Here is a 17,275-nt window from a genome sequence, read left to right on the forward strand (position 1 = left end):
TGAATACACCTTTTTCCTTTACTTTTTGGTTTATTTTTAATATAAAAGGAATTTTATTATTAAGAATTTAAAAATTATTTTTAAAAGCCTCCCTTTCATTTGCAAAGGAGTTTAATATGCACTATCTCATTGGCTCACTGGAGCAAATGTAGGAAAAGAAACCTGGATCTATAATCAATTGAGTGATAACTCTGTCCTCAATTCTTTCTTGCAAAATGGGTTTGACATTATCTCCTCATGGAATGGTTGCAAGGATTCAGTTTAAAATGTGTATAAATGATACATGTAGTTTCTAGCCAAGATTAAATTGACTTTAATTTAATCTTAAGTAAGGTTTAATTTTACATTATCATCATCATTCTTAGTACTTTATTTCTAATTACTTCTGATGGTTTCACTAATGTAAATCTTGTCTCTGCCACTTTATTTGTTTATGATATCCTTTTTCATAGAAGTAATTTGTGTATACTTCTTTTGTGTTGATTGCTTCCTTTACTAGAGCACCAGTCTAGCTATATAATTTGTTCAAAAAACAAATTTGTGTTGAATTTGAATTGATGATCACAAGACATGTCCTCAAAGACCAGGATAATTTTCACTACTGAGCCAATCTTGTGTCCACTCACCCATAAGAGGTAAAGCCAAACTGTTGACACTACGTTGTGGTGAAGGAAAGTGTAGCATTTATTGCTGTTGCCAAGCAAGGAGTCCTGATGGCTAGTGCTTAAAAGGCCTGAACTCCCTAAAGCCTTTCATGAAAAGGTTTTTAAAGACAAGGTGAGGGGAGGGAGGTTGCTGGGTGTGTGATCAACTCATGGACATTCTTCTGATTGGTTGTTGGTGAGGTAACTGGGAGTCAGCATCATCAACCTTCTGGTTCCAACCAGTATGTGCTTGTGGTAAGCATGCAGTTAACCTCTTCCCCCTGGTGGGTGGGGCTTTCAGTATCTTCAAAGCAGCTCAAAGGACATGGCTCCAAATGTTAGCTGTCTCTTAGGAGGAAGTGAAGGTTCTTGACTTTGTTTACTGGCTAAAGTATTATTTTTTGTCTTCTTGACTGTTTTCCTTTCTTCCTACATTTTCTCACTTCTCTAATTTAGTTTATTATTTTGAACTTGGGGAAGACTTGAGAGGCTCAAGTGTTCTACGGACAAGAAGAAGGCAGAAGACGTGGGGGGCGATCTGTCCTGGGAAGGCCCTGTAGGGTCTGGCTCGGTTACAATTTAATGGGAAAAGCATGCTCCTTACTGCTCTACATACCTCATAGGAAGCTTGTGAGGGTCTAATGAGATAGCATAAAAGTCAACATGCTATGAAAGAGTCATTTGATTATGTACACATTAATATAATTTCCACAGTTTAAATCTAAATTCATTCAAAGTCTTTTACAAACTATCTGATTTGTATCTCTTCATCCACATGTATAATTTTACATCTTACATTACTATTAGTTAATGATGGGTCATGAAACTACCTATTGAATATTCTAGTTTTGATTTTAAATTCTAAGGTTTTGACTAAAGTGTCATATATTTGTTAGTATCTATGGCATGTGTCCTATAATATTTGGTAAGATATAATTTGACAAAATTAGAGTTAAAATGATGGTAAGCCCAGGAATTCCTCTCTTTTGAGAATGTTTCTCTGCAGCATCAGGATCTTGCTTGAAGCAGATATATCACCGTCATTCTTTGCAACTTTAAGCTTCAGTTTTGAGAGGCATTAATTGCTGATGATGCTGATGGAATGGATAGTTGAGTTTGAGAGACTCAATGTTTTCTTGTACATAATGTGTCACCATAGATTTCTATCATTATCCTGTTACACTCCTATCTGTTTCAGAAAATCAAACATATTTAACATTTATCTCTCATCATTTTTTTGTTATCTTCCTGCCATCTGCAAACTATTCAGACTTACCTATTTCATTCAGTGCACCCAGAAAATTCCAAATAAGCACTTTTTTTTTTTTTTTGAATAAGTAAGCAGCTTTGACATTATCTTTGAAAAAGATCCAGAATATTTTGAATTGATTTGTGTGAGTTCCTTCAATTTGTCATTAACTTTTTTTACTATCTATGAGAGGAAAAACAGAGACGGTATAGAGGTAGATCTTTCTAAGCCTTTAAGTTGTTGATAGCTCAGTTGTTAAAGAATTTGTCTGAAATGCTGGAGAGCCCAGTTCAATTCCTGGGTTGGGAAGATCCACTGGAGAAGGGATAGGCTATCCACTCTAGTATTCTTGGGCTTCCCTTGTAGTTCAGCTGGTAAAGAATACACCTGCAATAAGGGAGACCTGGGTTCGAACCCTGGGTTGGGAAGACCGCTGGAGAAGGGAAAGGCTATCCACTCCAGTATTCTGGCCTGGGGAATTCCATGGACTGTATAGTCATGGGGTCACAAAGAGTCAGACACGACTGAGCAACTTTCACTTTACACCAGTGTGATACGTTAAAATAGTGAAGTAAGAACCATGCTAATGTGGACACTTCCTCTATAAACAGTGATAGCCATTCACCTTGAGGAGGATGACTTGACACAGTAATAACTGTTTTACTTGAGCAAATGTGGGAGTTATATAGCTGATGATGTTGGAAAAAATATGGTGAAAGTTAAGTTCTTTATTGAGGTTTGAAAATTTATTAAAGCTAGAACACTTTTAGAAAATAAATTTTAGAGATGTTTTAGTAGACCACTGACTACAGATTAAAAAACCTGTACTGTAACAAGAGGGTACCAAGAGTTACAAATTTGAAATTCAAACATGATAAGGTCCAGAGTGAAAAAGAGATGATCACTACTAGCTAACAGGAAGGTCTTCTCAGAAGCATTCCTGCAGGCTTCCTCTCATTTGTCATTGAACTGAAGAGTCACAGTACCACTATTGATAATTCCTGGAAAGAGAGCACGTCACCTTGATTGGATTAGACTACTCAGATAGTGGGATGGTTACTGGAGAAGGGGCCACTCTAACAAGCAAATGAATCCTTTAAAAACTAATCTGTGATTGTACAACATCCTAGCAGGAGGAAAGATTCTTATACACAGATTCAAAAAATAAATCAGCACACTGCACAAGAAAATTGTTATTTGTTTAACTTAAATGATAATCATTCTTCATGTTTACAATATAATAAGTAATTTTATGTGAAATATCTCTTATATAGATCTTAATAGATAATTAACACTTCCATTTCATCCATGGAAGTGAATGAAAGCTATCTTCTATATAAGCTAAACTGTTTATGGCATGATGCTCTTTTTTTTTCCCATCATGCTATTAATTGTAAGTTGTCATAAAGGTGATCTTAATGAGAAAATGTTAACTGTATTAAGACTTCTTTAGTAGAAGAAAGAGTTCCCACCAAAGATTGTTGGCCTTCTCTGTAAAAGTCTGTTTTTTTAAGAATAAGAGTAGATTTATTTTATTCTAGCTAAACTGTCTGAATTCTTAAAAGAAATCACATGTTAAGGCATCATCATTAAAGAGCCAAATCTGTCTAATATAATGTCATTATATGGATATTTCCTGAGCAGTATCATCATGTTTCTTTCTATTACAGTAACCCAAGGAGGTGTTGCTTTGGTCTCCGACATGTGTCCAGATCCTGGGATTCCAGAGAATGGCAGGAGAGCAGGTTCAGACTTCAGGTAGGAGAAAAAGTATTTACTTCCATAGCACGTTACTTTCTAACTCATTATAATTTCACCCTGTAGTTTTAATTATCTTACCTTTTGATTTAAAGGTGCAACTTCTCAATTATCATGCAGCTATAATATCTGTAGAGTTCTAAAACACATTGAGGTGGAAAATTGCAGATACTCCAGAGTCTGTTCCTTTCAGTATCTTAGCCAGTAGTAAACATCCAACTTGATGGGTCTGAATAAAATTTGTGTACAAGAATTTTTTTTCTGATTTTAATTTGCTACTTTCACATATAGGCTTTCCTGGTGGTTCAATGGTAAAGAATCCACTTTTCAGTGCAGGAGACACAGATATGGGTTCTATTCTTGGGTCAGGAAGATCCCCTGGAGAAGGAAATGGCAATCCACTCCAGTATTCTTGCCTGGAGAGTCTCATGGATAGAGGACCCTGGTGAGCTATAATCCATGGGGTCACAAAAAAGTGGATACAACTGAGCAACTAAAGGGCAACAACACCTTCCTATGAAAAGAAAATTGTTAAGTGTTAGTCACTTAGTTGCCTGACTCTTTGCAACCCCATAGACTGTAGCCCTCCAGTCTCCGCTGTCCATGGGATTCTCCAGGTAAGAATACTGGAGTGGGTTGCCATTTTCTTTTCCAGGGGATCTTCCTGACCCAGGGATTGTACCCTGGTCTCTTGCATTGCAGGCAGATTCTTCATCATCTAAGCCAATTCTAATGTAGTTTATTGTTTTTAAAAATAGATAATGAAAAATTTAGCTATAGTCTTATAATTATTTCCTTAAACTTTTATAATAATGAATGTGAGTGGCAATCAATGCAGTTTAAGAAGAAAATGTTATGATTCGTTTTATTAGATTACGATTAGTAGAGACTGCTTTATAGTTGATACATTATGAATAAAGTAATGATTATAATAGTGATTTCTTTTTAGATTTTTGTCTTTAATTAGTTCAATAAATTGAACATTCTCTAGCTTACAAGATGAATACTAGTATTAGAAGTAAGCTGCAAAGTCAAAGAGTGAAGGGGAGCAAGAGCAAGTTTTTCTTCCTTATAATCTCATTATTTTTGAAAAAGAAACAGAAAAAGAGAGTTGAGCCTGTTAAAGTGAGCTGAAAATTGAATGAGAGCAGTGATACTTTTAGAGTAGGAAGAAGAAATGTTACTCGGTGAAACTGGAGTAGCAGCATCTTTTTTTATGACTAGAGGAACTAATAAAATTGTCTGTAGAGTGGCTGTAATGAAGTTGGTAAAATGACATATGTATATCTATATTTACATTAAAATGAAACACAAATAAAGATGTGCTACTGAAATACTTTCGACAATAGCATTGTTCTTATTTTAAATGGACTAGACAACTGGAATGGTTACAGTGGTTGACTAAACACACACACACACACACACACACACACACACAACTTGAAAGTTGTGAGTTAAGTTTTACTTGGGGCAAAATGAGGACTGCAGCCCGGGAGACAGCACCTCAGAGAGCTCTGAGAGACTGCTCCAGAGAGGCAGTGGGGGAAGGTCAATACATATTTCAGTGAAGGGGGAGTTCAGTGCAATCAAATGCTTACTTTACAAAAGGTTCTAAGTTAGTCACAAGAAACTGATGGCACCATGAAGGGATTTAGCATTTTCTAGACATGAAGAGGTGCAAGGACTGGGATTATTAGGAGAGTGTGTAATTTCCTCAGTTCTGTCTCACTGCAGCGAAAATTTGAAGCAATTGGTGGACCAGTGTTATAGCTCAGCTTTATTAGGAAAAAGAAAGGATGGTTTATCCTCGGAGGCGTGAGGGTGGGCAGATCCAAAAGCCAAGAGAAGAGAGGCCCCCAGCTAATTTTTGGCTCCTCCTTTTGTATGTTGTTTCTCCTCCCCCTGGGCCTGCCCTTTGTAAACTGGGCTAGCCAGGAGGGCCATCTGTTTTACCCGAGGTCCTCATTCTGGTCCTTGGACCTTCCTTTGTTCTATTTTTGTGGGCTTTTCCCTTCTTTGTCTTTTAGGCATTTTGGACTCCTTTTCCTATTCTAACTGCCTGACAGGATCATGAAATCAGTTCCTGAAAATATCTAGCTACCTAAAGACCAGTTCCACGGGATGCCCTGGAGCACAGAATGCCTCACTCCACCTGAACCCCACAGGTGGCAGGGGTGCTGAAGGCCAGCTGCAGCACAGGGTTCAGTCTCCAGAGAGGCAGATGACAAGTGCCCATGCTGCTGCTGTTCAGCCCCTGGCGATGCTCTTGGCACATGCCAGTTTGTAGCTGACACTATTTAAATGTCTCAAATATTGAATATACCTTAAAGTGGTAGTATTTTAGTTCAGGTTCCTTTGGAGCAGAGCCTCAGATAGTGACTCTGAAGTGAATTTTTTTTCGAAAAGGGCCCTCTGGTTATGAGGAACAGAGAAAACAGGATAAAGAGAATAGAAGGCTGAGCAGGAAGTTGATTTTAACTACAGGTTAGCTTCTATCCCAATCCAGGGGAAATTCCAGGGCAAAAATTATCCACTGTTTTTGCCCATTGCCCTTGCCTTTCATCATTGGCTTCCTTCATTAGTGTCAAGGAAGTTCCTGGAACAAAAGTAGGTTATGAGCAGTTATTAGCACCCCAAGGGGTATGCTGTGTCCTTCACGTGGTGTCTTTATGGGTGTGGCGGTGAGCCAAGAAAGAAAACTACTGATTTCAAATGTAAAACAGCCATCAGTAGAAGGCATTTAGGAACATGATTAATTTAAAATGATGCACATGGTTGAAATTTGCAGTCTTGCTAGAACCCATAAAGCATATTTGTCCTAAGGATTCCTTTCTTATCTCAGAAGTAACCTTCTTCTTTCTCCCTTACCTAGGGTGGAGGGGTGCAGGGAGCGGGGAACTGTTCTCCAGGCCTTGCTTCCAAAAAACCTTATACATCTCTCCTCTGGGTTGGAGCAGTAAATCTGCATTATTGTTTTACACACCATCTTCCCCTATGCAACTGAAGGATAGTTAGTCCCTTTTTGTCTCTGCCTCCTTGGTGACAGAAATGGTGGCTGATACAAAGGAACTCCAAGGGTAGTTTCCAAAGTACTTGTGTATGAGAGGAATTGCCCATTCAATACTCTGTCATCCTTGGAACCCAGAAACTTTCTGGGTCTATTTGGTAGAGCTCTAGTTTAAAACAAAGCAAATTATCTGACAATGTCCAGAGAAACTGATGAATTTTCAAAAGTTAACAAGGAATTCAGAAACATCCAGGGCCAGTATCTATTTGCCACAAGGGCAGAAAGAGATTTACTTAGCATGTGAGGTGACTGCTGGTCTTCGCTTTGTCACATCCTTAGACCAGCCTTATTCCTGCAGAAGCTTACCTGAAGATGAGTGTTAGCCACTGGAGTTTGTTGATGTGTCTGGACTGGAGGCCAGGCTGGGTTTATGCCTGGCAGGTCAAAGCAGGGGTGCAATGGCTCCATCTAAAACTGTCGGTCTTTCATATTCTTAGTTTTCTGGGGAATTTATACTATGTTTAATTAATTAATTAGTTTACCTGTCTCTGAGTTTATGGCAGTCAAATAAGATAACAGCTGAGAAAATTATTTGAAAGGTTAAATGTGTGTGCATACTAAGTTGCTTCCATCCTGTCCAATTCTGTGCAACCTTACGGACTGTAGCGCACTAGGCTCTTCTGTATGTAGGATTCTCCAGGCAAGAGTACTGGAGTGGGTGGCCATGCCCTCTTCCAGGGGAATCTTCCCAACCCAGGGATCAAACCCGTGTCTCTTAAACATCTCCTGCATAGGCAGGCAGGTTTTTTACCACTAGCACCACCTGGGAAGCCCCAATAAAACACATACTATTGATTAAAAAATATAGTCACAATCTGAAAGTAAACAGTTATTTTATTTGGTGGGAAAGTTTGGGACTCCAAGACTGGGAGAGAGAATTTCAGTAGCTCTGAGAAAAATGCTCCAAGGATGCAGGAGGGGGAGTCAGGCCACGTACAAGTTTGCAACAAAGGGAGCAGGCAGACTGAACATCAAAGATCAGGAATCAAGTTAAGGAATTTAGCACTCTCGGTATGGGAAGATCCAAGCCCCTGGGCTAACTGAATTTCTTCCTCTAATATGCACCTCAGCTGTCTGGAGCCAATCTTGTTTCCTTGTTCATCTTGCTTCTTGTATTCCCCCAGCCCCTCAACAGTCACCATTATGGGGTGGCAGCATCCTCTGGATTGCAGTTTTGAGAACCCTCAATCACATTTGGAGGCCAGAAATCGGTGATGGCTGTGGCATGTCTTGTTTATTAATATGGTAGGAGATATTTTCATTTCACAGTCCCTGCCCATGGTCATAAATTCCACTATATTTGCAAGACATTTCATGACTTTCTTTTTTTTTTTTTTTTTTATCCCAGGAAACTTGGAGGTTCAGCCCAGATCAAGTGAATGTCCTCATTGAAATGTCACTCTAAGTGTTAATTTCTGGAGAAATAATAAAAAATTCTCAGATTCCTCTATCTTCTAACTAATAGGATCCAGGAGATATTTCCCTTGTTGTCTCTTCCCATAACTAGAATCACACTATTACAATTATTCTAAGTTTTAAATCTGATCTATTTCTTGGTTGTATATCATATAATACAAAAGACAACAATCTTGTAAAAGAAACATTACAAATAATTCAGCTAATAAGGCGATTAAAGTTACACATAGGGATTTATGCCATGAGCTTTCAGAACCAAATCATCTTTTAAAACATCACCCATTATGGGATCCATCTGGTATGTAAACACAACCTTCAGTTTGAATTATAGCACAGGTACCCCCTTGAGATGCTGTAAAGATATCAAGGACTGTATGATTTTGTAAGACAGCTTTTCTTATCATAGAGATCTCAGAATTTAGTAGGCTAATAGCCTAGTTGCTATAATTTAATGCCTACTGAGTGAGTTTTGTTAAGGCTTCAATATGAGAAATAACATTTTCCAGTCCTACTGAAAGTGCAAAAATAGTTAAGTGATCATACCAGTGAAACACAGGTCTATTGGCCCAGTGAGATGGTATTGATGGTAAATTTGCTGGAGTCACATCTAAATTTGTATGTAAGTGGTCTTGAGCCAAAGGGAATCCTGAAGTATGCCTTCCCAGCCAGCCACCAGGGTCACAGATTGGACCCACAAAGCCTTTGAGTCCTGTTAGGTGCCAGTCAGTATATTTCTGGTTTTCTGATCCAATCGGTTTCATATCAATCACTGGCTTTAAGAAAAATGGTACTTTGGTAGATTTCATAAGACACACAGCCGGGTTTTCTAATGTTATTAGGTTGATTATTTTTGGTATGATTTAATTGTTCCCAGCATAGGGGGCCTTTAGGCTTAGACAACCATATCCTGGTGTTAGTCAAATAAATCCATCCCATAACTGTTTACCTTTTTTTTTTTTTTAACACCTGGAATTTAGCCAGTTGCTTTTATTGAGCTCTAGCAACCTTAATGGAAAATTCATATTTATGGCCAGGGTCAGAATAAGTATGTTTGATCGGCCAAGTGAATGAGTCCCATCTAGTGATATAAGTAGTAGCCCAGACAGTACTATAATTCCTTTCTTCCAAAATAAACTTTTTAGATCCATCCAATCAGAACCTTGGAGGGGAGAAACCCATAAAGGTAAACCAGAAGCACTGGATGTAGGTAACTGACCACAAATCCAACAATTTGACTAATTTCTAAAATTTGAATAATATCATGCTAATGTTCTTGCCTGGAGAATCCCAGGGACGGGGGAGCCTGGTGGGCTGTCGTCTATGGGGTCGCACAGAGTCAGACACGACTGAAGCGAGTTAGCAGCAGCAGCAGTGATAGAAAAAAAAATTTTTTTTGATTCACTTGTAAGAGTCCAAGAGACCAAGAATAAAACTTATTCTTGATGAACAATCAATGATGAACAATCATATGGGTCAGGTCTGGCACCTTGGGCCAGCTGTCTATTTCTGATCTTGTCTTCTTCTCTTCCTGGTGTTGGTGTTTCCATATTATCAGTGTCACTTTAAGGTGAGTGTGAGGTGAGCAGTTCTCTCCAGAGATGAGTCTGGTGAGGGACCCCTTTTTAGGTGGGAAATATGAATCTAAGAGTCAATTCCCTTCAGTTTTGCTGTGTATGAGCTAGTCAAAAAAAAACCTGATAACGTCTGTTCCATTTAGGTTGGGGGGGGAGTCCTTTAAATGATGTCTTTTTTAATATACATAGTCTCCTGGTTGTAAGTCATGGGATGTCTGATCTTCATCTGAGGATAAATTACTATAATAAACTTCAGAAACAAGTTTAGAATGACTTGTCAATAATTTGATTAAACCCTTGCAATAATATAGTATGTCCCCCTTAAGTAATATAGGATCATATAATCTTTTATGCAACCTCATTGGTCTCCCTGTAGTAATTTCAAAGGGAGACAAATGATATTTGTCAAAGGAGTGGATCTGTGTTGAGGAGAACTGATGGAATGGCCTTGGGCCAAGGGAAGGAATAAGCACATGTAATTTAGCCAACTGAGTTTTAATTGTTCTGTTTGTCCTTTCCACTAACCCAGAAGACTGGGAATTGTAGTCGCAGTGGAAATGTTGCATCATCCACCAGATTTTGCAAATTTCTTTAACAATTTGATCAACAAAATAGGTCCCTCTATCACTATGTAGTTCAGAAGGAATTCCCCAGATGGGAATCACTGTTTCTAAAGCTGATTCCCTACCAATTTTGCCTTGGCCCTTGTGCATGTTTAAAGATTTGAGTACAATGCAGTTAGGAAACTTGGATATTCTGCAACATATAACATTTTAGTATAACCACTAGAATTACAACTCACAAAATTTTATCAGCATATGTCAAATGTTAGGGATTCCATATAAATTTTGAAATATCTGTATTAATGATTTATCTATATATTACAACCTAAAATTCACATTCAATCACTTGACAATGTTTTTGAATTAAAAATACCAAATAAACTTAGCTTAGCATTCATCTCTGAGATTTCTCAGAGATGTTTCTTTGAAGCATTCATCCCAGAGTCAGCTGGAGGCTAAAAAACATAGTTAGAATTTGATATTTTTGAAGTGTGTTAGAAATATCAAAACAATTTTAAAACGAAGGCTCAGAGGTCACTGAAACAATACCTATCCATTTACCAAGGTCACAAAGAAAATAAATATATATCATTTAAGGGCACAGAAATTCACAGAATCTGTTATAAAAAGGAACACTTAAACAGAAATAAAATCCCCAGTCTTGTATTAGCTTAGTTAAATTCAATCTAAATTTAATTAATCCTGACTATGCATAAATTTTTTCTTCAGAATTCCTCTTCATTATCTCTCATGACTTTTTTTATCCAGCCTGTCTTTCATTTTTTATCTAAATGAAATTAACCAGCTCTTTTTTTTAAACTAAAATAAAATTTCATTTCTCATAACTTCTTTGCTTAAAACATACATTTTATTTCATATTGCATTCTGAAAATTACTATATTATTTTAATAGCTTTAATTGCATGTTTAAATTAGAATCCTCCACCATAAAAACTTAATTTTAGTAAAACTAACAAGTAAGTAATTAGGTACTGTCTTTACATTGGCATTTTATAGATTGGTGACCTTGAACATCAGTGATCATTTTTTTTAACCTTTTGTTTTCTGATAAAATCTTAGGTGATATCAATATTTTCATTAATATTTTAAATACTCTTAATTTTTTAAAATAATTGATGTGTCAGTATCTTTTAAATGAATAAACTTTCATCACTTAGCTTAAATTGGCACAGCATTAGAATCTTAAGTTACCAAACACTTGGAAAGATCATTTTAGACATTTTTTTTAATTTATGAAATATGATTACTTAAAAATCTTAATCCCAAAGCTTTTATCTAATTTACATTTGCCTTGAAGATTCATGTCCAGTTATTTTCTTGCACGAGATTAGTAAGGTCTTTTTTATTAAACCTAGGTACAATAAACTATTATACTTAATTTTGATGACTCTGAATGACACCTATATTAACTTATGTCAACAAACTTAAACATTGATATCAGGTATCAACTTAACATTAAATATTTCCTGGTTCATGTGAACCTGAAAGTCATCTTGGCCAATTTTCTTTATATAAGCACTTTTTATTAAAATTAAATAGAGCTTTTTATGGCAGAAAGTGAAGAAGAACTAAAGAGCCTCTTGATGAAAGTGAAAGAGAAGAGTGAAAAGTTGGCTTAAATCTCAACATTCAGAAAACTAAGATCATGGCATCTGGTCCCATCACTTCATGGCAAATAGATGGGGAAACAGTGGAAAAAATGGCTGACTATTTTTTTGAGCTCCAAAATCACTGCAGATGGTGATTGCAGTCATGAAATTAAAAGATGCTTACTCTTTGGAAGGAAAGTTATGATCAATCTAGAAAGCATATTAAAAAGCAGACATTGCTTTGTCAACAAAGGTCCATCTAGTCAAGGCTATGGTTTTTCCAGTAGTCATGAATGGGTGTGAGAGTTGGACTATAAAGAAAGCTGAGCACTGAAGAATTGATGCTTTTGAGCTGGTGTTGGAAAAGACTCTTGAGAGTCCCTTGGATGGCAAGGAGATCCAACCAGTCCATCCTAAAGGAAATCAGTCCTGGGTGTTCATTGGAAGGACTGATGTTGAAGCTGAAACTCCAATACTTTGGCCACCTGATGTGAAGAGCCGACTCATTGGAAAAGACCCTGATGCTGGGAAAGATTGAGGGTAGAAGGGGATGACAGAGGATGAGATGGTTGGATGGCATCACCGACTCAATGGACATGGGTTTGGGTGGACTCTGGGAGTTGGTGATGGACAGGGAGGCTGGCGTGCTGTGGTTCATGGGGTCACAAAGAGTCAGATATGACTGAGTGACTGAACTGAACTTTATAAATACAATTTTATTAATAACTTTTAGAAGTAGAGCTATCTCATGTATAATGTATCAGTTCAGCTCAGTTGCTCAGTCCCATCTGACGTTTGTGACCCCATGGACTGCAGCATTCCAGGCCTCCCTGTCCATCACCAACTCCCAGAGTTTACCCAAACTCATGTCCATTAAGTCGGTGATGCTATCCAACCATCTCATCCTCTGTCCTTCCCTTCTCCTGCCTTCAATCTTTCCCAGCATCAAGGTTTTTTCAAATGAGTCAGTTCTTCATATCAGGTGGCCAAAGTATTGGAGTTTCAGCTTCAACGTCAATCCTTCCAATAAATGTTCAGGACTGATTTCTTTTAGGATGGACTGGTTGGATCTCCTTGCAGTCCAAGGGACTCTCAAGAGTCTTCTCCAACACCACAGTTCAAAAGCATCAATTCTTTGGCACTCAGCTTTCTTTACAGTCCAACTCTCACATCCATACATGACTACTGGAAAAACCATAGCCTTGACTAGACGGACCTTCGTTGACAAAGAAATATCTCTGCTTTTTAATATGCTGTCTAGATTGGTCATAGCTTTTCTTCAATGGAGTAAGCGTCTTTTAATTGCATGGCTGCAGTCACCATCTGCAGTGATTTTGGGGCCCCAAAAAATAAAGTCTGCCACTGTTTCCACTGTTTCCCCATCTATTTCCCATGAAGTGATAGGACCAGATGCCATGATCTTCGTTTTCTGAATGTTGAGCTTTAAGCCAACTTTTTCCCTCTCCTCTTTCACTTTGATCAAGAGGCTCTTTAGTTCCTCTTCACTTTCTGCCATAAGGGTGGTGTCATCTGCATATCTGAGGTTATTGATATTTCTCCCGGTAATCTTGATTCCAGCTTTTGATTCATTCAGCTCAGAGTTTCTCATGATGTACTCTGCATATAAGTTAAATAAGCAGGGTGACAATATACAGCCTTGATGTAGTCCTTTCCCTATTTGGAACCAGTCTGTTGTTCCATATCCAGTTCTAACTGTTGCTTCCTGAACTGCATACAAATTTCTCAAGAGGCAGGTCAGGTGGTCTGGTATTCCCATCTTTCAGAATTTTCCACAGTTTATTGTGATCCACACAGTCAAAGGCTTTGGCATAGTCAATAAAGCAGAAGTAGATGTTTTTCTGGAACTCTCTTGCCTTTTCTATGATCCAGCAGATGTTGGCAATTTGATCTCTGGTTCCTCTGCCTTTTCTAAAACCAACTTGAACATCTGGAAGTTCACGGTTCACATATTGTAAGGCTGGCTTGGAGAATTTTGAGCATTACTTTACTAGTGTGTGAGATGAGTGCAATTGTACAGTAGTTTGAGCATTCTTTGGCATTGCCTTTCTTTGGCATTGGAATGAAAACTGACCTTATCTAGTCCTTCCTGTGGCCAGTGCTGAGTTTTCCAAATTTGTTGGCATATTGAGTGCAGCACTTTCACAGCATCATCTTTCAGGATTTGAAATAGCTCAACTGGAATTCCATCACCTCCACCAGCTTTGTTCATAATGATGCTTCCTAAGGCCCAGTTGACTTCACATTCCAGGATGTCTGGCTCTAAGTGAGTGATTACACCATTGTGATTATCTCGGTTGTGACGATCTTTTTTGTACAGTTTTTCTGTGTATTCTTGCCACCTCTTCTTAATATCTTCTGCTTCTGTTAGGTATATACCATTTCTGTCCTTTATTGAGCACACATATAATATATACACAGACATAAACAAACTAGAGATCTTGTGGCTTACTAAAAGCTTAGATATGAACCTGGTATTACAATATTGACATAAACTTACTAGTTAACAAATAGTTTGATTACCTTAAAGTTGCTTGCTCAGATGATTAAGGCTTACTATCTATAAAGTTTGGCTGTGGGAACATTTTCAGCAGTTTAGATTTAAAACTGCCACTTTCCCCCCTCAGCCCCGCCTTGGTCTTAACAGGTCTTAATTGGGCTTAATCTAAATCCTTGTTGGCTTCTCTGGTGGCTCAGCTGGTAAAGAATCTGCCTGCAGTGTGGGAGTCCTGAATTGGATCCCTGGATGGGGAAGATCCCCTGGAGAAGGGTAAGGCTACCCACTCCAGTATTCTGGCCTGAAGAATTCCATGGACTGTATAGTCCATGGGGTTGTGAAGAGTTAGACATGACTGAGTGAATTTCACCTTCACTTTCTAGGTCCTTGTGGCCAGTATTCATATTCTGGTTTAGATATTTTCGAGACAAAGACAGTTGTTTAGTTTTTCAAAGAACAATTTTGCCGCCTAAAGTTGCTACAATCCGTGGTAAGATTTTTAATAAAATTGAAATTTAGTTTACAAAGTTCTATTTTTTATAACTTTAGAGTTTTACTTTAGCACATCTTCATAGGTTTGTATAAGGCATTTAGCAAAGACCTTTTTGAGTTTATAAATTAAACCAAGGCAAAATTGCTATTTTTATTTTATTAACCCTTGCATGTTAGTTCCCAGTTTACGCATTTTCTACAACTCAGGTAACTATTGGTTTCCTCAGTAGTATTGAGTGTTAGTCGCTCAGTCATGTCTGACTCTTTTTGGCCCCACAAACTATAGCCTGCCAAGCTCCTCTATCCATGGGATACTCCAGGCAAGAATACTGGAGTGAGTTGCCATTCCCTTCTCCAGGGGATCTTCCCAACCCAGGGATTGAACCCAGGTATCCTGCATTACAGGCTGATTCTTTACCATCTGAGTTCCAGGGAAGATCCATATTTTGCAGAGTTGTGTCTAAGTCATTTTGAAAGCTAATCTGATTTGAATGGATCATTATCACCAGGCAATTGTTCTGACTTTTGAGGAACACACACGCTGCTTCCAAGAGTCTCTTCTGTTCTTTTCTTTCTTCATCCTCCTAGTACAGTACATCTTGTCAAGAAGGATTTACAGTAGGCAGTGTCTGTTGCATAAAACTGTAATGATATTGTCACGCAAGTGTATGTTCCTCGGTTCTTTGTCTCATCACAACAAAGATTTGGAGTGATGGACATTAAAGCCCTCGGCATGTCACAGCTCTCGGGTCTTGGACAAACTGTGCTACAGCTCTTAGGCAAATCAGTGTTAAAGCTCCATTTTATTTAGAAGATAGCAGGAGAGAGAGAGAGAGAGAGAGAAAGAAAAGAGCGCACGTACGCAGGAGAGAGAGTCCGTTAGAAAGCGCTTTGGCTCCTCCTTTTATATGTTTTTTCCTCCACCTGGGCTTGCCCTATGCAAATTGGGCTTAGCCAGGAGTGCTGTTTGTTCTGCCTGAAGTCTTCACTCTGGTCCTCGGACCTTCCTTTGACCTTCCTTGTCTTTTAGCCACCGCCATTTTGGACTCCTTTTCCCTATTCTACCTACCTAATATTCCCCCCTCAAGAGATGGGAGGCCCAATTCTTTGGGAATAGGGGTGTCTAGGTCTTTCTGGCTACTTCCTGCTGAACTGGGGCGGCTAGGGGTACTGGGCCTCCCCCTCTTGCTAGTCTCAATCCTCAGAGTCCTTATAGCAGTGTCCAAGGGTGTGTGATATTTTCTGTGGTCAGCTGTAGTTTTAGATCTTTGTTGAACTGGCACTGCATGTTGTAGCTGGTTGACCTGGTGGCAGAGGCTTAGCCTCTATGGTCTCAAAATTGGAGACTACTGCATACCCAGCTCTTCTTTTTCCATCCAAGACAAAGCTGCTTCCATCAGTGTACCAGATTTTCCCAGGATTGGTCAGAGGATCTTCTGACAATCCCTCTTGGGGTTCTGTCCAGTGGTCCAAGGTTTCTAGACAAGAGTGAAAGGGGAGAGAGCCCTCGGGGGTAGGTAGGAGGGTGGCTGGGTTAAGAACCTCACAAGGGGATATAGTGAGGCCTGGATTTTCCATCAGCATTACTTGATATCTGAGGATTCTTTGATCAGACATCCATAAATGGCCTCTCCCATTTAGGAGTTGTTTTACTTGGTGGCTGGTAAAAATAGTTTGCCCCCAAAGGAGAGATTTAAAGAATCTTCTATCATGATTGCAATAGCTGCAAGATTTCGAAGGCAGGGGGGCCGACCTCAGAAAGTTGGATCAAGCCTCTTGGATAAGTAAGCTACAGGCTGGGGCTCAGATCCCAACCTTTGAGTTAACACTCCCAAGGCTATTCCCTCTCTTTCATGGACATAAAGTTGGAATGCTTTTTCTGGGTCTGGCAGGTGCCTGAGTTAAGGCCTGTTTTAGTGTAGCCTCTGCCTCCTTTTGAGGAGTTCCCCACATCAGTGGGATTGAATCATCTCGTCCCTTTAACCTTTCATATAAGGGCTGGGCAATTAGACCATAGTTGGGTATCCAGATTCTACAATAACCAGTTAGCCCCAGGAAAGCTCGCAATTGTTTTCAAGTCGTGGGGGAGGGCAAATGGAGGATTCCTTGTACCCGATCAGAGGACAGCCTCCTGGACCCGTGTGTAATCTGAACTCCCAGGTGAGTGACCTTTGTCTCGACCATCTGTGCCTTAGCACGGGAGACTTTATATCCCCTTTCTGCCAAGTTTAGAACCTGAATTGCATGTTGTTGGGCACTTTTCTCATGTGGAGAGCAGATTAGTAGGTCATCTACATATTATAATATTTTCCCATTAGGTCCCAGGTCTAGATCTAGGAGATCCTGGCTAAGGGCCTGTCCAAACAGGTGGGGGCTATCATCTCTGAA

The 17,275-nt window shown here is 38.9% G+C and overlaps 1 protein-coding gene across 3 annotated transcripts in view; it reads left to right on the forward strand.

The window, feature by feature from the left end:
- CSMD1 (CUB and Sushi multiple domains 1) overlaps nt 1–17,275 on the forward strand; it is a 2,066,326-nt gene that overhangs the window by 1,451,736 nt on the left and 597,315 nt on the right. For all 3 annotated transcript variants that reach the window (XM_025272930.3, XM_044938991.2, XM_044938996.2), the window contains one exon: nt 3,564–3,651. In XM_025272930.3, the coding sequence (XP_025128715.3) occupies nt 3,564–3,651 (88 nt within the window). The remainder of the gene's footprint in view (nt 1–3,563; nt 3,652–17,275) is intronic.

Source organism: Bubalus bubalis, chromosome 1 (assembly GCF_019923935.1).
Source record: "Bubalus bubalis isolate 160015118507 breed Murrah chromosome 1, NDDB_SH_1, whole genome shotgun sequence".
NCBI lineage: Eukaryota > Metazoa > Chordata > Mammalia > Artiodactyla > Bovidae > Bubalus > Bubalus bubalis.